General features: G+C 50.7%; 2 protein-coding genes across 2 annotated transcripts in view; one reads left to right on the forward strand and one right to left on the reverse strand.

Annotated features, from left to right (window-relative positions):
• Positions 1 to 27,678, forward strand: part of CDC37 (cell division cycle 37, HSP90 cochaperone) — a 172,201-nt gene that overhangs the window by 52,050 nt on the left and 92,473 nt on the right. The gene's annotated exons all lie outside the window — the stretch shown is intronic.
• LOC132581789 (intercellular adhesion molecule 5-like) overlaps positions 11,449 to 27,678 on the reverse strand; it is a 40,175-nt gene continuing 23,945 nt past the window's right edge. The window contains exons 6-12 of the mRNA XM_060253200.1: positions 27,472 to 27,582; positions 24,845 to 25,087; positions 21,545 to 21,787; positions 20,127 to 20,366; positions 17,329 to 17,571; positions 14,631 to 14,894; positions 11,449 to 11,723 (exon numbers count right to left, since the gene is read on the reverse strand). Of these exons, the coding sequence (XP_060109183.1) occupies positions 11,506 to 11,723; positions 14,631 to 14,894; positions 17,329 to 17,571; positions 20,127 to 20,366; positions 21,545 to 21,787; positions 24,845 to 25,087; positions 27,472 to 27,582 (1,562 nt within the window). The 3' untranslated portion in view covers positions 11,449 to 11,505. The remainder of the gene's footprint in view (positions 11,724 to 14,630; positions 14,895 to 17,328; positions 17,572 to 20,126; positions 20,367 to 21,544; positions 21,788 to 24,844; positions 25,088 to 27,471; positions 27,583 to 27,678) is intronic.

Genomic DNA, 27,678 nt, shown 5'->3' on the forward strand with positions numbered 1-27,678 from the left:
CCTTGTCTCTGAATCAGAGACTCAGAGTGGCTTACAATCTTTTTTATCTTCTTCCCCCCACAACAAACACCCTGTGAGGTAGGTGGGGCTGAGAGGGCTCTCACAGTAGCTGCCCTTTCAAGTAGTAGTAGAACAAGATGATAAAGAAGATAGATTTATATCCCGCCCTTCACTCTGAATCTCAGAGCAGCTCACAATCTCCTTTACCTTCCTCCCCCCACAATAGACACCCTGTGAGGTGGGTGGGGCTGAGAGGGCTCTCACAGCAGCTGCCCTTTCAAGGACAACCTCTGCTAGAGCTATGGCTGACACAGGGCCATTCCAGCTGGTGCAAGTGGAGGAGGGGGGAATCAAACCCTGTGATGTAGTAGGGCAGAAAGAGCTCTGACAGAAGCTGCCCTTTCAAGGACAACCTCTGCTAGAGCTATGGCTGACCCAAGGCCATTCCAGCAGCTGCAAGTGGAGGAGTGGGGAATTGAACCCGGTCCTCCCAGATAAGAGTCCGCTCACTTAACCACTACACCAAACTGGCTCTCAGAGGAGAGTGAGAGCGGCATGAGGCTAGTGGGGAATCGGTCTTTGTCTCAGCCCTGACTTGGATGGCTCAGGCTAGGCCAAAATCATCAGAGCTTGAAAGCTAAGCAAGATTAGTACTTGGGTGGGAGACCACCAGGGAAAGGTTGCTAGGCAGAGGCAGGCAATGGCGAACGGCCCTCTGAACCTCCCTTGCCTCGAAAGCCTGTGGGGTCACTGAAGTGGGCTGCGATGTGACAGCAAAAGAAATAAAACCCTTCCCATGATGAAAGAGCGGGACTGCATCCAGATGCCTCGGAAACACACACATTCCCTTGCAGTTTTTCTTTTCTGTACCCCGTTCTATAAGACTGGCTGTGGTTTTTTCCTTCTGCCACAGGGCGCCTGGAAGTCAAAGCGATTGAACTCGTTCGGCCATTTAAAAATAAAAATACCCTTTCATTAGATAATGCTGAGGGAATTCTTTCCGTCCGTGTGGCATATGGTTCCCTGAAGGACTCAGCGGAGGAAAACGATGAATAGGCATAATTACAAAATCCGTTTGGTGGTTAAAATGACTGCTGCGAGAGTAACGTGCATATACTGAATTTTGCTTTAAACACAATTAGAAAATTCTCCTTGTAGGTAAAGAACAGATATCCTTGCTATGGGCTTTTTTAACATATCAAAAATTATTGTTTATACAAAGACATCTCTTACAGAGTTACATAGCCAAGAATCGACAATTTCCTGCCCTCAAGGTTCAATAAGTCGCTGTGGGAACATTTGGAATGGGCCCTGCTTCTGTTAGGGAAGGGTTTTTGTTAATTAACACACACCACCACTATCAATCCGGGGGGGGGGCTTTTTTGTAGCAGGAACTCATTTGCATATTAGACCACACCCCCTGATGTAGTCAGTCCTTGAAGAAGAAATGATGATACTGTATTTATATCCCACCCTATACTCTGAATCTCAGAGTGGCTCACAATCACCTTTACCTTCCCCTCCACAACAGACATCCTGTGAGGTAGGTGGCGCTGAGAGGGCTTCCCCGCCACAGGCCGCAGGGGCCTTGACAACCCTGGTGGGGATGCAAACCTGTTTCTTCCAGATAAGAATCAGCGCGCTCAACCACTACACCAAAGTGACATGATTGAGGTTGACAAGATTCTGCATGGGATGGAGAAGGTAGAAAAAGGCCTTTTCTCCCTTTCTCACAATACGAGAACTCGTGGGCACTCAATGAAATTGCTGAGCAATCGGGTTAGAACGGATCAAAGGAAGTCCTTCTTCAACCAAAGGGTGAATTCCATCAACACATGGAATTCACTGCCACAGGAGGTGGTGGCGGCTGCAAGCATAGCCAGTTTCAAAAGGGGGTTGGATCAACATCTGGAGGAGAAGTCCATCAGTGGCTATTAGCCACAGGGTATTGTTGGAACTCTGTCTGGGGCAAGTGATGCTCTGTATTCTTGGTGCTTAGGGGGGGGCAACAGTGGAAGGGCTTCTAGAGTCCTGGCCTCACTGGTGGACCTCCTGATGGCCCCTGGCTTTTTGCTCTCTGTGTGACACAGAGTGTTGGACTGGATGGGCCACTGGCCTGATCCAACATGGCTTCTCTTATGTTCTTATGTGACACAGAGTGTTGGACTGGATGGGCCACTGGCCTGATCCAACATGGCTTCTCTTATGTTCTTATGTGACACAGAGTGTTGGACTGGATGGGCCATTGGCCTGATCCAACATGGCTTCTCTTATGTTCTTCTTATGGACCTCCTGATGGCCACTGTGTGACACAGAGTGTTAGACTAGATGGGCCGTTGACCTGATCTAACATGGGCTCTCTTATGTTCTTATGACTCTCATGGGTGCCTAATTAAGTTGGTGGCGCCCCAGGAAAAAAATAACATTCTGCTGTGTAACAGCTCAAAAACAGAAACACCTGAGATAGTAAATGCTGAAATCCATCCATCCCTGCCCCATCTGCAGGCGCCAGAAAAGATGTTGGTAGGATCCATGGTGCCCACGAGCACCATGCTGGGGGACACCTGGAGTGGAGCATTCAGCAATAGGGAGAGTTTAGTGAGGTCCTAAAGGAACTGCTAGCTGCAGCTGCCGGCACCTCTGGGCTTCAGTGACTCTTGAGTGGCATCGCTGCCAGAGTGCCCCTTTCCTCCTCTCCAAGCCTTGGATTGCTTAGGAGCGGTTAGCGATGTGGCGTTGGGCTGGTACAGCTTTGGAGGATCCCAGTTTACTTAAGGACGAGTCTGACTTCAAGCCTTAGATCTGGGATAGCCCATCAGAACGAGAGAGTCGGTGGTTCCTTCCTGTGCCGAGGCTCCGCTGGGTACCAAGGATGCCGCTGCATCTCTCTCATGCCACCGGGATAAAGCGTGCCTACGCTATGACCAGTGTTCTCCCCCTCTAAGCTGTGGAGTCTTGTGTGCAAAAATTCTACTTTGTGAGCTCCTGGCATCAAGACTGTGAGCTGCTGCATCAATTAATGTGCTCTGGGGTCATCCTTCCTGAGCTGAGACAAAAATGTGTGAGCTGGAGACTAAAACTCTGTGAGCTCACTCACACTAACTCAGTTTAGGGGGGATAATGGTGGGCCAATGTTCCCTCTAAGCTGCAGAGTTTTGCGAGCAAAAATTGTATTTTGTGAGCTACTGGTATTAACGTTGTGAGCTGCTGCATAAATTAGTGTGTTCTGAGGTCAGCCTTCCTGAGCGAAGACAAAAAATGTGTGAGCTGGAGGCTAAAAATCTGTGAGCTAGCTCACGCTAACTCAGCTTAGAGGGGACAATGGTGGGGACCATATACATTTCCTTTGTTTCTGGGTCGCCCTTCTGCATCCATGCCAATAGTGGATTTGTAGTGGGTTTGATTTCGCACTCCTCCACTTGCAGCTGCTGGAATGGCCTTGGGTCAGCCATAGCTCTGGCAGGAGTTGTCCTTGAAAGGGCAGCTTCTGTCAGAGCTCTCTCAGCCCCACCTATTTCACAGGGCGTCTGTTGTGGGGGAGGAAGATAAAGGAGATAGTGACTTGTTTGTTGATTTGCTTGTTTCGTTTGAATGCTGTTGTATGAATGTAGTTACAGATTGCCTAGGAGGAGGATACCTTTCCGAGCGAGAAGCATCTGCTAATTCTGCAAAATTTATTCCCTCCCTCTGCACGGTGGATGGCTGCTGGGGGGGGGGGGCGTGCAGAAAAACAAGGACAGCTGCTGCTGTTAGAGGTAGCTGCAGGCAAGCTCTTTCTTGCAAAATTGGCACGTCGACAACAGTAATGCAGGCCTCCCTAGATCGCATTGAGGGCCTTTGGCCCTGATGCTCTCTTTCCAACAGCGGCCTGAGGCATTTAAAAAGCTTCCAAGCAAGCTGCGAAAGGGAATGTTTCCTACCCCATCCTGTTTGGCACCTAGTAGTTCCCTGAGGTTTCTATTTTGCCATTACAGCTAATAGAGACATCCTTTGTGAATCTGACTCTTTCTTCTGCAAAGGAAGGCGTAATGTGTAACTGCTTTGGAGGCTTTTAAGCAGAGGTTAGATGGCTGTCGGATAGCAGTGCTGTTTTGGTGAATGTAGGCAGACTGTGAGAGTGGTGTAGAAAGCGATGAGGCACTGGTTGGCTTATGGCCCCTGAGAGCCAGTTTGGTGTGGTGGTGAAGTGCGCGGATTCTTATCTGGGAGAACTGGGTTTGATTCCCCACTCCTCCACTTGCACCTGCTAGAATGGCCTTGGGTCAGCCATAGCTCTCTTATCTGGGAGAACCGGGGTTGATTCCCCACTCCTCCACTTGCACCTGCTGGAATGGCCTTGGGTCAGCCAGAGCTCTCTTATCTGGGAGAACTGGGTTTGATTCCCCCCTCCTCCACTTGCACCTGCTGGAATGGCCTTGGGTCAGCCATAGCTCTCTTATCTGGGAGAACCGGGTTTGATTCCTCCACCTGCACCTGCTGGAATGGCCTTGGGTCAGCCATAGCTCTCTTATCTGGGAGAACCGGGTTTGATTCCCCACTCCTCCACTTGCAGCTGCTGGAATGGCCTTGGGTCAGCCAGAGCTTTCTTATCTGGGAGAACCAGGTTTGATTCCCCACTCCTCCACTTGCACCTGCTGGAATGGCCTTGGGTCAGCCAGAGCTCTCTTATCTGGGAGAACTGGGTTTGATTCCCCCCTCCTCCACTTGCACCTGCTGGAACGGCCTTGGGTCAGCCATAGCTCTCTTATCTGGGAGAACTGGGTTTGATTCCCCCACTCCTCCACTTGGACCTGCTGAAATGGCCTTGGGTCAGCCATAGCTCTCTTATCTGGGAGAACCGGGTTTGATTCCCCGCTCCTCCACTTGCACCTGCTAGAATGGCCTTGGGTCAGCCATAGCTCTCTTATCTGAGAGAACCGGGTTTGATTCCCCGCTCCTCCACTTGCACCTGCTAGAATGGCCTTGGGTCAGCCATAGCTCTCTTATCTGAGAGAACCGGGTTTGATTCCTCCCTCCTCCACCTGCACCTGCTGGAATGGCCTTGGGTCAGCCAGAACTCTCTTATCTGGGAGAACCGGGTTTGATTCCCCACTCCTCCACTTGCAGCTGCTGGAATGACCTTCGATCAGCCAAAGCTCTCGCAGAGCTGTCCTTGAAAGGGCAGCTGCTGCAAGAGTTCTCTCAGCCCCACCCACGTCGCAGGGTCTTTGTTGTGGGGGAGGAAGGGAAAGAAGGTTGTGACTTGTTTGTTGATTTGCTTGTCTCATTTAAATGTTGTTGTATAAACATAGTTCCAGAGACATAATCACATGGTCAAAGAAGACATTCAAAACACGTGAAGACAAGAAAACCTAGGAAGCGGGTTACCATGTTATTGAATCTATACACGTGGACAATCAACAGAAAAACAACCTTTGATTTATTCTTTTAAGCCTACCCTTAGTTCAAAGACTGTCTTTGTTGGTTGGGTTTACTGCAAACTTTGCATGTTGCATACAGAAGTAATTGCTGTTTAAACCTGGCAAAACTTGCATGTTTTTCTTAGAAGTATAGTTGTTAAAAAGTTGATTATGGTGTTTTCCCTTTAAACGGAAACATATCGAGTATTTAAACTTAAATACTCAATATATTGCCGAGTGCGATAAAGCGCTGATATTAGGTTTGTGGAGAGTGTGTAATTCTGGTATTAAGCTGTGTTACACAAGTTGCAATTGTTCTTTACACGGTAATTTTTCACAGCCTCCTATGTTTTTCCCCACCTTGAAGTGAGAAAGAGATGAGCTTCTGACAGAACAATCAGATAAGTGTTGCTCCAATTAAGAGCCAGCTCTTAACGAGAACCCCAGCAAGCATCTCACCAGCGACTGGGCAAATTGCTTTCTCATGAGCCGTTTACACAGTCGGCTTTTTCGAGTCCACAGCATGTAAAGTCTGGAACAGCAGGAAAACAGCTGGGAAATAGGTTCAGGATAGACAAAAGGAAATACTTCTTAACTCAACTGTGGAATTCACTGCCAGGGGATGCAATGACGGGCTTGAACATGGCAGACTTTAAAAGGGGTTAGACCAAGGGTGTCAAACATGCAGTTTGGGGGTCGAATCAGGCCCCCAAAGGGCTCCTATAAGGCCCCTGAGAAACTGGCTGTCATCTGCTTCCTTCTCCCTCTCTCTTGCTTCCTTCTGCATAACAGCTTGCTTTCCAAAGCTTCCTGAATCGCACAGGAGCTACAGAACAAAACCTCTATTATCTCCATTCTCTATTTTCTCCATTCTTGGGGAGGAAGGAGGGGAGGGAGAGCTTGCTTTGCCAGGCTCTCTCAATTGCACAGCAGAGCTACTGAGCCAAGCCTCTCTTCCTTCTATTGGCTGAGGCTCCTCTCCTCCCCCAGCCCCCTGGAGAAGGGAGGAAAGAGCTAGAGCTTCCTTTGCCCAGTTCCCTGGATCCCATGGGAGAAATACAAAGAAAACACTGTTAAGACCATTGAGTACTAATGTTTTAAGCATGTTTTAAGTTTAAATATATATATATATATATATATATATATATATATATATATATATATATATATATATATATATATTTGTGTTTGTGTTCTTTATAAAATTTATATCTCTGCTGCCTAATATTAAATAGGTACACACATGGCCCGGCCCGATATGGCCTGGCCCAACAAGGTCTCTCTTATCTCAGATCCGGCCCTCATAACAAATTAGTTCAACGCCCTGGGTTACACTGATTCACGGAGGAGACATCCATAAGAACATAAGAACGTAAGAGAAACCATGTTGGATTAGGCCAATGGCCCATCCAGTCCAACACTCTGTGTCACATAAGAACATAAGAAAAGCCATGATGTATCAGGCCAATGGCCCCTCCAGTCCAACACTCTGTGTCACATAAGAACAGAAGAGAAGCCATGTTGGATCAGGCCAGTGGCCCATCCAGTCCAACACTCTGTGTCACATAAGAACAGAAGAGAAGCCATGTTGGATCAGGCCAGTGGCCCCTCCAGTCCAACACTCTTTGTCACATAAGAACATAAGAGAAGCCATGTTGGATCAGGCCAGTGGCCCACCCAGTCCAACACTCTGTGTCACATAAGAACATAAGAGAAGCCATGTTGGATCAGGCCAGTGGCCCACCCAGTCCAACACTCTGTGTCACATAAGAACATAAGAGAAGCCATGTTGGATCAGGCCAATGGCCCATCCAGTCCAACACTCTGTGTCACAGAAGAACATAAGAGAAGCCATGTTGGATCAGGCCAGTGGCCCACCCAGTCCAACACTCTGTGTCACATAAGAACATAAGAGAAGCCATGTTGGATCAGGCCAGTGGCCCACCCAGTCCAACACTCTTTGTCACATAAGAACATAAGAGAAGCCATGTTGGATCAGGCCAGTGGCCCCTCCAGTCCAACACTCTGTGTCACATAAGAACATAAGAGAAGCCATGTTGGATCAGGCCAGTGGCCCACCCAGTCCAACACTCTTTGTCACATAAGAACATAAGAGAAGCCATGTTGGATCAGGCCAGTGGCCCCTCCAGTCCAACACTCTGTGTCACAGAAGAACATAAGAGAAGCCATGTTGGATCAGGCCAGTGGCCCACCCAGTCCAACACTCTGTGTCACATAACAACATAAGAGAAGCCATGTTGGATCAGGCCAATGGCCCATCCAGTCCAACACTCTGTGTCACATAAGAACATAAGAGAAGCCATGTTGGATTAGGCCAATGGCCCCTCCAGTCCAACACTCTGTGTCACATAAGAACAGAAGAGAAGCCATGTTGGATCAGGCCAGGGGCCCCTCCAGTCCAACACTCTGTGTCACATAAGAACAGAAGAGAAGCCATGTTGGATCAGGCCAGTGGCCCATCCAGTCCAACACTCTGTGTCACATAAGAACAGAAGAGAAGCCATGTTGGATCAGGCCAGTGGCCCCTCCAGTCCAACACTCTTTGTCACATAAGAACATAAGAGAAGCCATGTTGGATCAGGCCAGTGGCCCCTCCAGTCCAACACTCTGTGTCACATAAGAACATAAGAGAAGCCATGTTGGATCAGGCCAGTGGCCCACCCAGTCCAACACTCTGTGTCACATAAGAACATAAGAGAAGCCATGTTGGATCAGGCCAATGGCCCATCCAGTCCAACACTCTGTGTCACAGAAGAACATAAGAGAAGCCATGTTGGATCAGGCCAGTGGCCCACCCAGTCCAACACTCTGTGTCACATAAGAACATAAGAGAAGCCATGTTGGATCAGGCCAGTGGCCCACCCAGTCCAACACTCTTTGTCACATAAGAACATAAGAGAAGCCATGTTGGATCAGGCCAGTGGCCCCTCCAGTCCAACACTCTGTGTCACATAAGAACATAAGAGAAGCCATGTTGGATCAGGCCAGTGGCCCACCCAGTCCAACACTCTTTGTCACATAAGAACATAAGAGAAGCCATGTTGGATCAGGCCAGTGGCCCCTCCAGTCCAACACTCTGTGTCACAGAAGAACATAAGAGAAGCCATGTTGGATCAGGCCAGTGGCCCACCCAGTCCAACACTCTGTGTCACATAAGAACATAAGAGAAGCCATGTTGGATCAGGCCAATGGCCCATCCAGTCCAACACTCTGTGTCACAGAAGAACATAAGAGAAGCCCTGTTGGATCAGGCCAGTGGCCCATCCAGTCCAACACTCTGTGTCACATAAGAACAGAAGAGAAGCCATGTTGGATCAGGCCAGTGGCCCCTCCAGTCCAACACTCTGTGTCACATAAGAACAGAAGAGAAGCCATGTTGGATCAGGCCAGTGGCCCATCCAGTCCAACACTCTGTGTCACATAAGAACAGAAGAGAAGCCATGTTGGATCAGGCCAGTGGCCCCTCCAGTCCAACACTCTGTGTCACAGAAGAACATAAGAGAAGCCATGTTGGATCAGGCCAGTGGCCCACCCAGTCCAACACTCTGTGTCACATAAGAACATAAGAGAAGCCATGTTGGATCAGGCCAATGGCCCATCCAGTCCAACACTCTGTGTCACAGAAGAACATAAGAGAAGCCATGTTGGATCAGGCCAGTGGCCCCTCCAGTCCAACACTCTGTGTCACAGAAGAACATAAGAGAAGCCATGTTGGATCAGGCCAATAGCCCATCCAGTCCAACACTCTGTGTCACATAAGAACATAAGAGAAGCCATGTTGGATCAGGCCAATGGCCCATCCAGTCCAACACTCTGTGTCACAGAAGAACATAAGAGAAGCCATGTTGGATCAGGCCAGTGGCCCCTCCAGTCCAACACTCTGTGTCACAGAAGAACATAAGAGAAGCCATGTTGGATCAGGCCAATAGCCCATCCAGTCCAACACTCTGCGTCACATAAGAACATAAGAGAAGCCCTGTTGGATCAGGCCAGTGGCCCCTCCAGTCCAACACTCTGTGTCACATAAGAACATAAGAGAAGCCATGTTGGATCAGGCCAATGGCCCATCCAGTCCAACACTCTGTGTCACATAAGAACATAAGAGAAGCCATGTTGGATCAGGCCAGTGGCCCCTCCAGTCCAACACTCTGTGTCACATAAGAACATAAGAGGAGCCATGTTGGATCAGGCCAGTGGCCCATCCAGTCCAACACTCTGTGTCACATAAGAACATAAGAGAAGCCCTGTTGGATCAGGCCAGTGGCCCCTCCAGTCCAACACTGTGTCACAGAGAACATAAGAGAAGGGAAGGACCTTGGCCTCTGCTCCCTGTTCGTCTGGCGCTCCAGGGCGGCTGCTTGGCCACTGTGGGAAACAGGATGCCAGACTAGATGGACCTTGGGTTGCCAGGTCCGAGTCAAGAAATATCTGGGGACTTCGGGGGTAGAGCCAGGAGCAAGGTTGTGACAAGCGTAGTTGAACTCCAAAGAGAGTTCTGGCCATCACATTTCAAGGGACCACACACCTTTTAAATGCCTTCCTTCCACTGGAAATAATGAAGGATAGGGGCAACTTCTTTGGGGGCTCATAGAACTTGACACCCTGGTCCAATCCTTTTGAAACTTGGGGGGTGTTTTGCAGATGGTATGCTGCAAATTTGGTGCCTCTACCTCAAAAAACAGGGCCCCCCAAGCTCCAGATACCTGCGGATCAATTTTCCATTATATCTTATGGGGACTCATGGAGTGCCCAGCAGACATTTCCCTCCTCCCGCCTTCTGATGGCCCTTCCATGTTGGATCAGGCCAATGGCCCATCTAGTCCAACACTGTGTCACACAGTGGCCAAAAAACCCAGGTGCCATCAGGAGGTCCACCAGTAGGGCCAGGACACTAGAAGCCCTCCCACTGTTGCCCCTCCCAAGCACCAAGAATACAGAGCATCACTTGCCCCAGACAGAGTGTTCCAACAATACGCTGTGGCTAACCTACTTTATGCACATTTGGAGAGTTTATATTCATACTAATATTGAGTGTTGAATATTCTTTCCATATTCCTTGGAAGCCTGGAATTGTACAGGAACTTGGTGGTTTGGTTTATGTTATTCTGGCCATTGTATTCATTGGCAGCAGTGTGTGTGTGTGTGTGTGTCTACAACATTTTGACTTTTTTGCCATTTGTATTATTTGTGTTTTGTATACTTTTCATGCGTTTGTGTAATTAAGTTTATTGTTTTCATGGAACAAGGGAGATACCTGGTGTTTTCGGATTGCTTCATCTTTCTCCCCAACCCTGTTTGTTTTTTTCGTCATTGAGATGAAGCATACTTCCACAACCTCTGAATCCCATGTCCCCAACCTAGCTTTGTAGAGAAGACACGGTTTAATAATCACATTTATTCATTGTCCTGTTAAGGTTCCCCTACTCCATCGTTTTTTAAATACAATCTTCATCTTGATTCGCACTCGGTAGCACCTTAAGAATGCACCGAGGTCTTTCAGGGTCCAAACTTCATTTTGTTCTTGCAAAGATGAAGCAATTCCTTCCCCTTTTTTGGTAAGGTGCTGAGTCACCAATCCTTTCCAGAACGAAAGAGCTAGATCTGAAACTTGTGGTAATTAAAACCAAGTCCAAACGGGTATAAATCAATCCCAAATGGGAACAGGCAGTGATTGAAGCCGTTGCTCAAAAAGGGTTTCCACTGTTCCGCTTTCCCAGTTGCAGAATCAAAGGAGAGCTTGGACAGAGAGGAACGAAGGGGGGGCTGGTCTCATCTGGGAAAGTCGTGGGAAAGTCTGGTCACCGTAAAGTTGCCATAAATCACCATAGGATACCATGAGTTGGAAGTGACTGGACAGCACTTAACACACACAAAAGTCCAGTTAGTAAACAGTCACTGGGCACGAAAACTGGCCCTCAATCCTGAGAACGCTCAACAGGGCGTTGAGCAGATTGGTCGATGATTCGTTCCATGGGGAAGTGGAGATCTTTTGTGCGTCGTCCAGTCCAGAGAGGACAGCTTGGTTGAACAGCGAGGACTCTCCCCTTGGCTTCTTCGTCTCTGCTTAGCGTACCTGCTGTCTTCTTCAGGTCCTCGTAAGCTGTATGCCGTAGATATCCCCATCGCAGGCCCTCTCACGGTTGAGACAGGTGGCTTCGGTCGAATTCTCTGCGTCGCGAACGTTGTACTCGCCTTTCTTACAGGCCGTGGATTTCAGGTAGTAGATCACCCCCGCCATCCCGCCCAGCACCAACATGGCGGCCCCAGCGATGGCAACGACGACGATAATATAGAGCCAGTGCTCTGCAAAGCAGAAGTTCAGTTTTAGTTTCATTCAGGGGTCATTTCGTAGAAAAAGAGGTGCTGGAACTCATTAGCAAAGCTCATTTGCATATGCCACACACACCCTGACATCACCGGAAGATGTACTAAATTATATCAGCTCAGCATCTACCTTAAAATGCTTCTTGAATTATAATTGTCATCATAAAACCTTACTCCCATCATCATAAAACCTTACTCCCATCATACTTTTAAAATGACTCTCTCCTATGTGGCCACAGTGGCATGATGAAGATTTCCACGTGTCTTGGTTATTTCCCCATTTTTGGGGGGGGAAATATTAGAAAGTTTGTCAAATCTTAAGAGCCCCATGGCGCAGAGTGTTAAAGCTGCAGTACTGTGACATACTGAAATCCTAAGCTCCGCTCACGACCTGAGTTCAGTCCCCGGCGGAAGCTGGTTTTACAGGGAGCCAGTTTGAGGTTGACTCAGCCTTCCATCCTTCTGAGGTCAGTCAAAGGAGTCCCCAGCTTGCTGGGGGGAAAGTGTAATGATTAGGGAAGGCAAGGGCAAACCACTCCGTAAGAAGTCTGCCGTGAAAACATTGTGAAAGCAACGTCACCCCAGAGTCTGAAACGACTGGTGTTTGCACAGGGGACCTTTCCTTTTCAAAATTCAGCAAAATTCTCACAAGGGGTTTGAACAGTAGAGCCCAGAAGCAAGTATTTTTTTTGGGGGAGGGGGGTGGATTAAGAAAGAAAGAGCGCAATAAAATTTAGAGGTTCTGGAGTTCTGCTCCTGTGAGCTGCTGCCCCAAATGAGGCCTGGTTTCATTATAGACCACCACTAGTGTTGGCAGCTCTGGGTTGGGAAATATCTGGAGATTTGGGGGAGGGAGGAGCCTGAGGGGGTGGGGTTTAGGGAAAGGAGGGACTTCATAGAATCCCTCCTCTCAGAGCAGCCATTTTCTCCAGGGAATTTGATTCCTCTAGCAGTCAGTCAGAAGTTTGTTGTTTGCGGCCAAATACCATCACAACTGAGGAAATAAAACATGGATAAAAGAAGAAGAAATTGGTTTTATAACCTGCCCTTCACTACCAGAAGGAGTCTCTGAGTGGCTAACGGTCTCCTTCCCCTCCTCACAACGGACACCCTGTGAGGCAGGTGGGGCTGAGAGAGCTGTGAGAGAACTGTTCTTGAAAGAACAGCACTGAGAGAACTTGTGACTGACCCCAGGTCACCCAGCTGGCTGCATGTGGAGGAAAAGTGGAAAATCAAACCTGGTTCTCCCAGATTAGAGTCCTGCTGCTCTTAACCACGACAGCAAACCGGCTCTCATAAAGGAAGGAATTTTTGCTTCTATTGCTTACTGCTATTTAGTGTTAAACAAAACAAAACAAAAAGTTTATATTTAATATAGTTAAGCAAGTTTGGCTTTCCTGGGCTATACCATGATGCCTTCATAAAAAAATAATAGAAGCTATGTTGGATCAGGCCAAAGGCCCAGCCAGTCCCACATTCTGTGTCACATAATGGCCCAAAAGCCAGGTGCCATTAGGAGGTCCATCTGTGGGGCCAGAACTCTAGAAGCCCTCCCACTGTTGCCCCCCCACCCAAGCACAAGGATACAGAGCATCACTGCCCCAGACATAAGAACATAAGAGAAGTCATGTTGGATCAGGTCAGTGGCCCATCCAGGGCAACACTCTGTGTCACACAGCAGCCATAACCCCAGGTGCCATCAGGACGTCCATCAGTGGGGCCAGGACACTAGAAGTCCTCCCACAGTTGCCCCTCCCAATCACCAAGAATACAGAGCATCACTGCCCCAGACTTAAGAAGGTAAGAGAAGCCATGTTGGATCAGGTCGATGGCCCATCCAGTCCAACACTCTGTGTCACAGTGGCCAAAACCCAGGGGCCATCAGGAGGTCCCCCAGTGGGACCAGAACTCCAGAAGTCCTCTCACTTTTGCCCTCCTCCAAAGAAGACAGAGCATCACTGCCCCAGACATAAGAACAAAAGAGAAGCCATGTTGGATCAGGCCAATGGCCCATCCAGTACAACACTCTGCGTCACAATGTGGCCAAAAAACCCAGGTGCCATCAGGAGGTCCATCTGTGGGGCCAGGACACTAGAAGCCCTCCCATTGTTGCCCCACCCAAGCATCAAGAGTACAGAGCATCACTACCCCAGACATAAGAACAGAAGAGAATCCATGTTGGATCAGGCCAATGGCCCGTCCAGTTCAACACTGTGCCGCACAGTGGCCAAAAAACCCAGGTACCATCAGGAGGTCCACCAGTGGGGCCAAGACACTAGAAGACCTCCCACTGTGCGCCCTCCGCCCCCGAACCAAGAATACAGAGCATCGCTGCCCCAGATAGAGAGTTACAACAGTACGCTGTGGCTAAGAGCCACTGCTGGACCTCTGCTCCAGATGTTCATCCAATCCCCTCTTGAAGCTGTCTGTGCTTGTAACCGCCACCACTTCTTGTGGCAGTGAATCCCATGTGTTAATCACCCTTTGTGTGAAGAAGGACTTCCTTCTCTCTTCCCTCTCTAATACTTAGTTTGGACCACAGGAAAGATTAAAGCTTTTCTGGGTTCGGACTTATGCGATCCTTCCACCTGCTGCCTGCCTCACCCTTGATTGGTCCATTCCTTTGCCATCCCTCAGGTTCAGCAAATGGTCTGCTATTCAGCAGTGGAATTCTAGCAGGAGGTCCTTTGCATATTAGGCCACACACCCCTGATGTAGCCAATCCTCCAAGAGCTTACAAAGCTCTTTTTGGAAAGCTCTTGGATGATTGGCTACATCAGGGGTGTGTGGCCTAATATGCAAAGGACCTCCTGCTAGAATTCCACCCCTGCTGCTATCCATCTTGGCATCCAACTGCAAGAGGTGTTCTTCAGTTTGCGGCCTTACCTTTCACCTGGATTTCCACCTGGCTCAGGTGCTGGCCATGTTTGTTGCTGGCCGTACACTCATAGATACCACTATTCTGTCCACCTGCCCCAGTGATGCTCACGGTGTTGTTGAAGCCGAAATAGTTGAGGTTGGAAGCTGGAGGAACCCTCCAGGTGTAGACGACAGGTGGGGTCCCATCAGCTTGGCAGGTGATGTTAAAGCTCATTCCCCTTCGGATGGGCAAAGAAGCACTGACGGCCAGAAGGGAGATTGTGGGCCTGTCTGGAAACGAAGAAGAAGAACATAAGAGCAGCCATGTTGGATCAGGCCTATGGCCCATCCAGGCCAACACTCTGTGTCACATAAGAACATAAGAGAAGCCCTGTTGGATCAGGCCAGTGGCCCATCCAGTCCAACACTCTGTGTCATAGAAGAACATAAGAGAAGCCATGTTGGATCAGGCCAGTGGCCCATCCAGTCCAACACTCTGTGTCACATAAGAACATAAGAGAAGCCCTGTTGGATCAGGCCAATGGCCCATCTAGTCCAACACTCTGTGTCACATAAGAACATAAGAGAAGCCATGCTGGATCAGGCCAGCAGCCCATCTAGTCCAACACTCTGTGTCACAGAAGAACATAAGAGAAGCCATGTTGGATCAGGCCAATGGCACCTCCAGTCCAACACTCTGTGTCACATAAGAACATAAGAGAAGCCATGTTGGATCAGGCCAATGGCCCATCCAATCCAACACTCTGTGTCACATAAGAACAGAAGAGAAGCCATGTTGGATCAGGCCAGTGGCCCCTCCAGTTCAACACTCTGTGTCACATAAGAACATAAGAGAAGCCATGTTGGATCAGGCCAATGGTCCATCCAGTCCAACACTCTGTGTCACAGAAGAACATAAGAGAAGCCATGTTGGATCAGGCCAATGGCCCATCCAGTCCAACACTGTGAGTCACATAAGAACATAAGAGAATCCATGTTGGATCAGGCCAATGGCCCATCCAGTCCAACACTCTCTGTCACACAGTGGCCAAAAAACCAGATGCCATCAGCAGGTCCACCAGTGGGGCCAGGACACTAGAAGTCCTCCAAGCACCAAGGATACAGAGCATCACTGCTGCAGGCAATACCCCGTGCCCAATAGCCACTGATGGACCTTCTGCTCCGTATGCTTATCCAATCCCTTCTTGAAGCTATCTATACTTGTAGCCACCACCGCCACCTCCTGTGGCAGTGAATTCCATGTGTTCATCACCCTTTGGGTGAAGAAGGGCTTCCTTTTATCAGTTCTAACCTGACTTCTCAGCAATTTTATTGACTGTCCATGAGTTCACGTATTGTGAGAAAGGGGGAAAAGTACTTCTTTTTCTGCCTTCTCTTTCCCATGCATACTCTTGTCAAGCTCTTTGATGTCACCCCGCAGTCGACGTTTCTCCAAGTTAAGGAGCCCCAAGAGTTTTAACCTTTCTTCATAGGGAAAGTGTTCCAACTCTTGAATCATTCTAGTTGCCCTTTTTTTGGACTTTTTCCAATGCTATAATATCTTTTTTGAGGTTTTTTGAAGAAGAGGAAGATATTTGATTTATACCCCGTCCTTCACTCAGTTTCAGAGTGGCTTACAATCTCCTTCCCTTCCTCTCCCCAGCACAGACACCCTGTGAGGGAGGTGGGGCTAAGAGAGCTCTGACAGAAACTGCACTTGAGAGAAACCGCTCTGTGAGAACTTGTGACTGACTCAAGGTCACTCCAGCAGGTAGATGTGGAGGAGTGGGGAATTAAACACAGTTCTCCCGGATAAGAGTTCGCACTTAACCACTACACCAAACTGCCTCTCAGAGAAGAGGAGCTGTCTGGAATAAAACTTTAATCCCACAAGGCCTTTCTCTAGCTTTCTCCCCCTGACTAGTCCCTCCCAGCTCTGAGATTAAACAAACAAACTGGTAACGGGGGTGGGTTACAAAGATGGATTCATCCAGGGGTGGAATTCTAGCAGGAGCTCCTTTGCATATTAGGCCACACACCCCTGATGTAGCCAATCCTCCAACAGTTTACAAAAAAGAGCCTTGTAAGCTCTTGGAGGATTGGCTACATCAGTGGGGTGTGGCCTAATATGCAAAGGAGCTCCTGCTAGAATTCCACCCCTGGATGCAAACATCACCAGAGCTGTTTTTTTGTAGCAGGAACTCTTTTACATATTAGGCCACACCCTTCTGAGGTAGCCAATCCTCCTGGAGCTTACGGTCGGCCCTATACTAAGAGCCCTGTAAACTCTTGGAGGATTGGCTACATCTGGGCTGTGGGGAGCCTAATATGCAAAGGAGCTCCTGCTACAAAAAGGGGGGGGAAGCCCTGCTCTAGTGTATGAGGGAAGTGCCATCAAGTTCCGGATGATTTATGGCATCGGTGTAGGGCTTTCAAGGTGAGAGATGTTACGACTATTATCCTAGGTTTTTTCCTAGCAGGAACTCCTTTGCATATTAGGCCACACCCCTCTGATGTAGCCAATCCTCTAAGAGGTTACGATAGGCCCTGTACTAAGAGCCCCGTAAGCTCTAGGAAGATTGGCTACATCAGGGGGGCGTGGCCTAATATGCAAAGGAGTTCCTGCTACAAAAAAAAAATGCCCTGGACATCACCAACTTCATCCCCAAACAAAGGTGCCCCCAGCGTTCCACATACGGTCCCCTTCTGCAAGCGATGGACTCACATTCCACCTGCACCATCACCGTCCACCGGTCCGTCCCGTGTCCATTCGTTGCCTTGCATTGGTAGACCCCCGAGTCGTTCCTGCTGACGTTCTGCTCTCGGTGGACCTCCTCGGGGGCTCCTTCCTTGAAGCAAAGGACCAGCGGGGTGGGGGTCCCATTGGCTTCACAGGCCAGGGACCGCAGGGTCCCCTCCAGCCAGGTCTGGTTGCTGGGGCAGCTGGACTCGTCCATCTTAGGCTTGGCTGAAACGCAGAGGTGGAAGAAGGTCCACACTTAGAATCATAGTTGGGGAAGAAGAAGAAGATATCGATTTCTATCCCGCCCTCCACTCCGAATCTCACAGCGGCTCACAATCTCCTTTCCCTTCCTCCCCCACAACAGACACCCTGTGAGGTAGATGAAGATACTGGATTTATATCCCGCCCTCCACTCCGAAGAGTCTCAGAGCGGCTCACAATCTCCTTTCCCTTCCTCCCCCACAACAGACACCCTGTGAGGTAGATGAAGATACTGGATTTATATCCCGCCCTCCACTCCGAAGAGTCTCACAGCGGCTCACAATCTCCTTTCCCTTCCTCCCCCACAACAGACACCCTGTGAGGTAGATGAAGATACTGGATTTATATCCCGCCCTCCACTCCGAAGAGTCTCAGAGCGGCTCACAATCTCCTTTCCCTTCCTCCCCCACAACAGACACCCTGTGAGGTAGATGAAGATACTGGATTTATATCCCGCCCTCCACTCCGAAGAGTCTCACAGCGGCTCACAATCTCCTTTCCCTTCCTCCCCCACAACAGACACCCTGTGAGGTAGATGAAGATACTGGATTTATATCCCGCCCTCCACTCCGAAGAGTCTCAGAGCGGCTCACAATCTCCTTTCCCTTCCTCCCCCACAACAGACACCCTGTGAGGTAGATGAAGATACTGGATTTATATCCCGCCCTCCACTCCGAAGAGTCTCAGAGCGGCTCACAATCTCCTTTCCCTTCCTCCCCCACAACAGACACCCTGTGAGGTAGATGAAGATATTGGATTTATATCCCGCCCTCCACTCCGAAGAGTCTCAGAGTGGTTCACAATCTCCTTTCCCTTCCTCCCCCACAACAGACACCCTGTGAGGTAGATGAAGATATTGGATTTATATCCCGCCCTCCACTCCAAAGAGTCTCAGAGCAGCTCACAATCTCCTTTATCTCCCTCCCCCACAACAGACACCCTGTGAGGTAGATGAAGATATTGGATTTATATCCCGCCCTTCACTCCAAAGAGTCTCAGAGCGGCTCACAATCTCCTTTCCCTTCCTCCCCCACAACAGACACCCTGTGAGGTAGATGAAGATATTGGATTTATATCCCGCCCTCCACTCCGAAGAGTCTCAGAGCGGCTCACAATCTCCTTTCCCTTCCTCCCCCACAACAGACACCCTGTGAGGTAGATGAAGATATTGGATTTATATCCTGCCCTCCACTCCGAAGAGTCTCACAGCGGCTCACAATCTCCTCTACCTTCCTCCCCCACAACAGACACCCTGTGAGGTAGATGAAGATATTGGATTTATATCCCGCCCTCCACTCCGAAGAGTCTCAGAGCGGCTCACAATCTCCTTTCCCTTCCTCCCCCACAACAGACACCCTGTGAGGTAGATGAAGATATTGGATTTATATCCTGCCCTCCACTCCGAAGAGTCTCAGAGCGGCTCACAATCTCCTTTCCCTTCCTCCCCCACAACAGACACCCTGTGAGGTAGATGAAGATATTGGATTTATATCCCGCCCTCCTCTCCGAAGAGTCTCAGAGTGGTTCACAATCTCCTTTATCTTCTTCCCCCACAACAGACACCCTGTGAGGTGGGTGGGGCTGAGAGGACTCTCACAGCAGCTGCCCTTTCAAGGACAACCTCTGCCAGAGCTATGACTGACCCAAGGCCAAGCCAGCAGGTGCAAGTGGAGAAGTGGGGAATCAAACCCGGTTCTTCCAGATAAGAGTCCGCACACTTCACCCAAGCACCAAGAATACAGAGCATCACTGCCCCAGACAGTTCCAGTAGAGGGCCAACAGCAGGTCATAGAGACTGTGGTCTTCCTCTGAAAGGAACATCAGAAGAGCCCTGCTGGATCAGACCATTTTGTCCATTTAGTCCAGCACGATGTCTCACACAGAGGCCAGTCAGTTCCTCTGGAGGGTCAACAGCACAGCAGAGAGCTGAGGTCCATCAGTGGCTATTAGCCACAACATATTGTTGGAACTCTCTGTCTGGGGCAGTGATGCTGTGTATTCTTGGTGCTTGGGGAGGCAACAGTGGGAGGGTTTCTAGTGTCCTGGTCCCACTGATGGACCTCCTGATGGCACCTGGGTTTTTTGGCCACTGTGTGACAGAGTATTGGACTGGATGGGCCACTGGTCTGATCCAACATGGCTTCTCTTATGTTCTTAGAGATTGAGACCCTCATATGAACATTAGAAGAGCCCGGTGGATCAGACCAGTGGCCCACCTACTCCAGCATCCTGTCTCACACACTGGCCAAACATTGCTTTGGCAGCAGCTGCTACCTCAGCACAACGATCTTCACTTTGCGACTGAGTGGAAGCCACGGCAGCCATTTTGTGGCCGCCTCCGCCTCCTCTGGCAGCCATTTTTGGCAGCCATTTTGTCCACCCCACTGTGTCAGAATTCCAAAGGTGCCCCCAAGGATCGAAAAAGTTGGGGAACTCTTCCGATACCATTCTGTTACCATAGTAAATCAGGGGTCAACAGATCCTATGCGGCATAGCTGCAGATTGTACCCAGTACTCACTTTCAACCACCACCGTGACTGACTTGGAGGTTGTCCCGTGGCGGTTTGTAGCGTTACACCAGAAGGTCCCGTTGTGGACAGGGATCTCTTCTCCTTGGCTGAGGTGATATGACATGCCATCTTTGGTACATACCACTGTGGGGGGTGGTACCCCTTCAGCGTGGCAGGCAAAAGCGGGCACTGCCCCTTCCACCATGGTCCAGTTACTTGGACAGCTGGATTCATCCATTTCTGGCTCATCTGCAACATCAAAAGAATGGTGTGACGTTGGTGGTTGTAGATTTTTTTTTCCGGGCCATGTGGCCGTGGTCTTGGCATTGTGAGACCTGACATTCCCCCAGCAACTGTGACCGGCATCCTCAGAGGTGTAACCCAGATAACTGGAGTTGTCTCTGGGTCAAATGTGTGACATTTGACAAGCAGGTTTTTGCCTTCACCTGAATAGCCCAGGTTAGCCCAATCTCATTAGATCTTGGAAGCTATGTAGGGTTGGCCTTGTTTAATACACAGATAGGAGACCACCAAAGAAGTCCAAGGTTGCTATGCAGGCAATGGCAAACCACTTCTGTTTGTCTTGGCATGCAGAAGGTCCCAGGTTCAATCCCCAGCATCTCCAGATGGCCCATGCTTAGCCCTCTCTTGTCACATTTTGGAAGCTATGCAGGGTCAGTCCTGTTTAATACGGACGGGAGGCCACCTAAGAAGTCCAGGGTTGCTATGCAGAGGCAGGCAATGGAAACCACCTCTGTTTGTCCCTTACTTTGACCTGGGTGGCCCATGCTTAGCCCTCTCTCGTCAGATTTTGGAAGCTGTGCAGGGTTGGGCCCTGGCTAATACTTGGATGGGAGACCACCAAAGAAGTCCAAGGTTGCTACGCAGAGGAAGGATATGGCTCTTTCCTTCCTTCTCCAGGGGACCAAGAGAGAGGGAGCCTCAGCCAACAGAAGGAAGAGAGGCTTGGCTCAGTAGCTCTGCTGTGCAATGGAGAGAGCCTGCCAAAGCAAGCTCTCCCTCCCCCATCCTCCCCAAGGGAGGTGCCTCGGCCAATGAAGAACATGGAGGTTTTGCTCTGTAGCTCCTGTGCGACTAAGCAAGCCTGGCAAAGCAAGCTGTTATGCAGATGGAAGCAAGAGAGATGGAGAAGAAAGCAGATGACAGCCAATTGCTCGGGGGCCAGATAGGAGCCCTTGGGGGGGGGCCTGATTTGGCCCCCGGGCCGAATGTTTGATACCCCTGCTAGGCCCTGTACTAAGAGTCCTGTCAGCTCCAGGAGGATTGGCTACATCAGGGGAGGTGTGGCCTAATATGCAAAGAAGTTCCTGCTACACAAAAAGCCCTGGTTTTATGTATATGAGTGTGTGCATCTATTTGGATGTTTCTGTAGCCAGCGCTGCCACAATGGCTCAAGATTCACTTACATTCCACTAGGATGTGGACATCCCTGGCGACAGAGCCGTGTGCGTTCGTGGCTGTGCAGCGATAGGTGCCGCCGTGTTCTCTGGAGGCGCGCTGGAGCACCCCGAGGTTGTAAACGACGCCATTCTTCACACATTCCACTGTCGGTTCCGGGCTGCCCCGTGCAGAACAGACAAAATTCTGCTCTGTCCCTCCCGTCCACGTCCAATTATAGGAGCAGCTGGCATCGTCCATTTCAGGCCCGTCTAGAAGATGAAAAAGAATCTGATTCCTGCGGCGGAAATGTCGAACGGCGGCGGCTAACCGCAGGCTGCTCTAGAGTCGGGACGCCAAATCAAAACCACACTTTGATGATCTCAATTGAAAACAGATGGGACTCGGCTGGGCAAAGAAAACAATACTCTACACTCGAGGAAATCTTGGTGGAAATCGGGTTGGTTCCCCTTCAGAGACGTGTGTGTGGCACAACACATCCTGGAAGGGCATAGTTTTGGGGGGTCCTGCACAGGGGGGTCCTCCTCTGAGGAGTTACACAGCTTTACGATACACGGTGAAGAAATGGAAATGGTACCCGATCTTCTATTCCGTGGCTGCATCGTCAACACAGAAGGAGACAGCAACCAAGAAGTCAGGAAACTCAGACTGCGAAGGGTAGCCATGAAGGAATTAGAAAAGGCGCATAAGTGTTCAGAGGGGCTGTAGCTCAGTGGCAGAGCCTCTGCTTGGCATGCAGAAGGTCCCAGGTTCATTCCCCAGCATCTTCATTTGAAAGGACCAGGCAGGAGGTGATGGGAAAGACCTTGACCTGAGACCCTGGCTCAGTGGTAGAGCCTGTGCTTGGCATGCAGAAGGTCCCAGGTTCAATCCCCAGCATCTCCAGTTGAAAGGACCAGGCAGGAGGTGATGGGAAAGACCTTGACCTGAGACCCTGGCTCAGTGGCAGAGCCTCTGCTTGGCATGCAAAAGGTTCCAGGTTCAATCCCCAGCATCTCCAGTTAAAAGGACCAGGCGGGAGGTGATGAGAAAGACCTTGACCTGAGACCCTGGCTCAGTGGCAGAGCCTCTGCTTGGCATGCAAAAGGTTCCAGGTTCAATCCCCAACATCTCCAGTTAAAAGGACCAGGCAGGAGGGGATGGAAAAGGCCCTGACCTGAGACCCTGGCTCAGTGGCAGAGCCTCTGCTTGGCATGCAGAAGTTCCCAGATTCAGGGCTAGTTTGTGGGTGCCTGGCGCCTTAGGCAGGCACCCCCCGTGCCCTGTCGCCCCCCCCGTGCCCCGCCGAGGCAGTGCGCCCACCCTCCTCCTCCCTCCCTTTCTGGTTTACCTCTTCCCCCCCGTCACTGCTGCCACCAGCCCCCTCCGGCCTGCCCCCGCCCTGTCCTGCCCACCGACGCACCCCCTCCAGCGCTGCTTGTTCTCCCCCCGTCCCACTCTAAGGGCTGCCGGCTCCTCACAGCCCGCACCTGCGTGTTTTGTTAAGAGTCAAAACGCGCAGGTTTGGGCTGCGAGGATCAAGCAGCTCTTCTTTTTTCTTGCGACAGTGAGACCGTGGGAGAGGGGGAGAGTGAGCAGAGCTCTGCGGTGGGCTGGATGGCGGGGTGGGGTGGGGGTGGTGAGCCAAAGGGAGCTAGCAGCGGTCATGGGTGGGGGGGGGGGAGAGGAAGGCAAACTAAGCGCTTCCCTGGGTCACAGGGGGTGAGGCCAATTTGAGGCTCCCTGGCGCCCTAGGCAACTGCCTAGTGTGCCTAGTGGGCGAGCCAGCCCTGCCCATGTTCAATCCCCAGCATCTCCAGTTAAAAGGATTAGGATGGAGATGATGGACTCAGACTTTGTTCTGCTGCTCCAGACCGTCGCAACTTCCCACCTGAAACTGTATTGTCATAAGAACATAAGAGAAGCCATGTTGGATCAGGCCAGTGGCCCCTCCATTCCAACACTCTGTGTCACATAAGAACACGAGAAGCCATGTTGGATCAGGCCAATGGCCCCTCCAGTCCAACACTCTGAGTCACATAAGAACATAAGAGGAGCCATGTTGGATCAGGCCAGTGGCCCATCCAGTCCAACACTCTGAGTCACATAAGAACATAAGAGGAGCCATGTTGGATCAGGCCAGTGGCCCATCCAATCCAACACTCTGAGTCACATAAGAACATAAGAGAAGCCATGTTGGATCAGGCCAGTGGCCCCTCCAGTCCAACACTCTGAGTCACATAAGGACATAAGAGGAGCCATGTTGGATCAGGCCAATGGCCCATCCAGTCCAACACTCTGTGTCACATAAGGACATAAGAGGAGCCATGTTGGATCAGGCCAATGGCCCCTCCAGTCCAACACTTTGTGTCACATAAGAACATAAGAGAAGCCATGTTGGATCAGGCCAGTGGCCCATCCAGTCCAACACTCTGTGTCACATAAGAACATAAGAGAAGCCCTGTTGGATCAGGCCAATGGCCCCTCCAGTCCAACACTCTGTGTCACGCAGTGGCCAAAAAACCCAGGTGCCATCAGGACATAAGAACATAAGAGAAGACATGTTGGATCAGGCCGATGGCCCATCCAGTCCAACACTCTGTGTCACACAGTGGCCAATATATATATATATATATACGCACACACACACACATATATATATATACGCACACACACACACTGTGGCTAATAGCCACTGATGGACCTCTGCTCCATATTTTTATCCAATCCCCTCTTAAAGCTGGCTATGCTTGTAGCCGCCACCACCTCCTGTGGCAGTGAATTCCTTACATTAATCACCCTTTGGGTGAAGAAGTACTTCCTTTTATCCATTCTAACCCGACTGCTCAGCAATTTCATTGAATGCCCACGAGTTCTTGTATTGTGAGAGAGGGAGAAAAGGACTTCTTTCTCTACCTTCTCCATCCCCTGCATAATCTTGTCAACCTCTATCATGTCACCCCGCAGTCGACATTTCTCCAAGCTAAAGAGCCCCAAGCGTTTTAACCTTTCTTCATAGGGAAAGTGTTCCAACCTTTTAATCATTCTAATTGCCCTTTTCTGCACTTTTTCCAATGCTATAATATCCCTTTTGAAGTGCGGCGACCAGAATTGCGCACAGTATTCCAAATGGGACCGCACCATCGATTTATACAAGGGCATTATGATACTGTCATGTTGTGGGATGCCCTGAGCCCTCTTCTGGGGAAGGTGATGAGATAGAAAACTCATAAAATAATTAATTAATCCCCATCTCCAGGAATCCCCAGCCTGGAGGTGGCAACCTGAGCCCATGCACACCCCGCACGTAATGTGCAACCGGTACTCACACTCCACCGTGACGGTGACAGCCTTGCTGCTTGATCCGTGGGCGTTGGTGGCATTGCAGTGGTAGACTCCAGCTTGGCTTTGGGTGACATTGTGCAGTTCCTCAGTGTCGTACACCACGCCGTCTTTGAAGCAGGAGACCTCAGGGGTGGGCACCCCGTCAGCTTGGCAGTTGAGTTGCTGCAGCTTCCTTTCCACCCAGGTTTGGCTGCCTGGGCAGTGGGATTCGTCCAGCTGAGGCCCAACTGCAAAAGAGAGCGAGACATTTTGCTATTATTGGAGGAGGAGAAGAAGAATGCAGATTTATACCCCGCCCTTCTCTCTGAATCAGAGACTCGGAGCAGTTCACAATATCCCACATCTTTTCCCCCCACACAACAGACACCCTGTGAGGTGGGTGGGGCTGAGAGGTCTCTTCCGGAAGCTGCCCTTTCAAGGACAACCTCTGCCAGAGCTATGGCTGACCCAAGGCCATGCTAGCAGGTGCAAGTGGAGGAGTGGAGAATCAAACCCGGTTCTCCCACACTTAACCACTACACCAAACTGACTCTCCAGAATAATACTGGAGCATTGTACCACAAAACACCTCTGGTTTCTTTGTGGTCCTCATCCAGAAGAATGTCTTTCACATCATTCGCTGCCCGTTCCTTTAAAACTGGAGATGGTGGGGATTGAACCTGGGACCTTCTGCATGCCAAGCAGAGGCTCTGCTACTGAGCCAGGGTCTCAGGTCAAGGTCTTTCCCATCCCCTCCTGCCTGGTCCTTCTAACTGGAAATGCCGGGGACTGAACCTGGGACCTTCTGCATGCCAAGCAGAGGCTCTGCCACTGAGCCAGGACTGAGGTCCTTCTAACTGGAAATGCCGGGGACTGAACCTGGGACCTTCTGCATGCCAAGCAGAGGCTCTGCCACTGAGCCAGGGTTCCAGGTCAAGGTCTTTCCCATCCCCTCCTGCCTGGTCCTTTTAACTGGAGATGCCGGGGATTGAGCCTGGGGTCTTCTGCATGCCAAGCAGAGGCTCTGCCACTGAGCCAGGGTCTCAGGTCAAGGTCTTTCCCATCCCCTCCTGCCTGGTTCTTCCAACTGGAAATGCCGGGGATTGAACCTGGGACCTTCTGCATGCCAAGCAGAGGCTCTGACACTGAGCCAGGGTTCCAGGTCAAGGTCTTTCCCATCCCCTCCTGCCTGGTCCTTCTAACTGGAGATGCCGGGGATTGAGCCTGGGGTCTTCTGCATGCCAAGCAGAGGCTCTGCCACTGAGCCAGGGTTCCAGGTCAAGGTCTTTCCCATCCCCTCCTGCCTGGTCCTTCTAACTGGAGATGCTGGGGATTGAACCTGGGGCCTTCTGCATGCCCAGCAGAGGCTCTGCCACTGAGCCAGGGTCTCAGGTCAAGGTCTTTCCCATCCCCTCCTGCCTGGTCCTTCTAACTGGAGATGCCGGGGATTGAGCCTGGGTCTTCTGCATGCCAAGCAGAGGCTCTGCCACTGAGCCAGGGTTCCAGGTCAAGGTCCTTTCCCATCCCCTCCTGCCTGGTCCTTCTAACTGGAGATGCTGGGGATTGAACCTGGGGCCTTCTGCATGCCCAGCAGAGGCTCTGCCACTGAGCCAGGGTCTCAGGTCAAGGTCTTTCCCATCCCCTCCTGCCTGGTCCTTCTAACTGGAAATGCTGGGGATCGAGCCTGGGATCTTCTGCATGCCAAGCAGAGGCTCTGCCACTGAGCCAGGGTTCCAGGTCAAGGTCTTTTCCCATCCCCTCCTGCCTGGTCCTTCTAACTGGAGATGCTGGGGATTGAACCTGGGGCCTTCTGCATGCCAGCAGAGGCTCTGCCACTGAGCCAGGGTCTCAGGTCAAGGTCTTTCCCATCCCCTCCTGCCTGGTCCTTCTAACTGGAAATGCTGGGGATCGAGCCTGGGATCTTCTGCATGCCAAGCAGAGGCTCTGCCACTGAGCCAGGGTTCCAGGTCAAGGTCTTTCCCATCCCCTCCTGCCTGGTCCTTCTAACTGGAGATGCCGGGGATCGAGCCTGGGATCTTCTGCATGCCAAGCGTTGGCTCTGCCACTGAGCCAGGGTCTCAGGTCAAGGTCTTTCCCATCCCCTCCTGCCTGGTCCTTCTAACTGGAGATGCCGGGGATTGAGCCTGGGACCTTCTGAATGCCATGCCAAGCAGAGGCTCTGCCACCTAGCCACAGCTCCACAGTTGTACAAAGTTCAATCCTGGAATAACTGATTCCGTTAACTATCCAAGACCTCTTTACTAGTACTCTCTCTGTAGAAAAGAAGAATATGGGATTTATACCCCCACACTACACTCTGAATCTCAGAGTGGCTGACAATCTCCTTTCCCTTCTCCCCCACCACAGACGCCCTGTGAGGTGCGTGGGGCTGGAGAGGGCCCTCACAGCAGCTGCCCTTTCAAGGACAACCTCTGCCAGAGCTATGGCTGACCCAAGGCCATTCCAGCAGCTGCAAGTGGAGGAGTGGGAATCAAACTCGGCTCTCCCAGATAAGAGTCCGCACACTTCACCGCTAGCAAACTGCTCTCCATAACCATAACACCATAATTTTGAAGCATCACTTACATTCCACATGGACCGTGACCCATCCTGACAACGGCACCGAGCTTACTCGGCGCTGGTGCAGTTATAATGCCCTCGTGGTCCCGAGTGATCCACTCCTCTTTGTCCGTGGCGCGGACGATGCTGTCTTTCGCGCAGGTCACCTTTGGCCTGGGGTTCCCTGGGCCGTGCAATGAGGCTTTGGCGCGTCCCCCTCGACCCACGTGCGATTGCTGGGGCAAGAGGATTCATCCATTTCAGGCACATCTGCAAGGCG

The sequence above is a fragment of the Heteronotia binoei genome, chromosome 13 (genome assembly GCF_032191835.1).
Source record: "Heteronotia binoei isolate CCM8104 ecotype False Entrance Well chromosome 13, APGP_CSIRO_Hbin_v1, whole genome shotgun sequence".
In the NCBI taxonomy this organism is placed as follows: domain Eukaryota; kingdom Metazoa; phylum Chordata; class Lepidosauria; order Squamata; family Gekkonidae; genus Heteronotia; species Heteronotia binoei.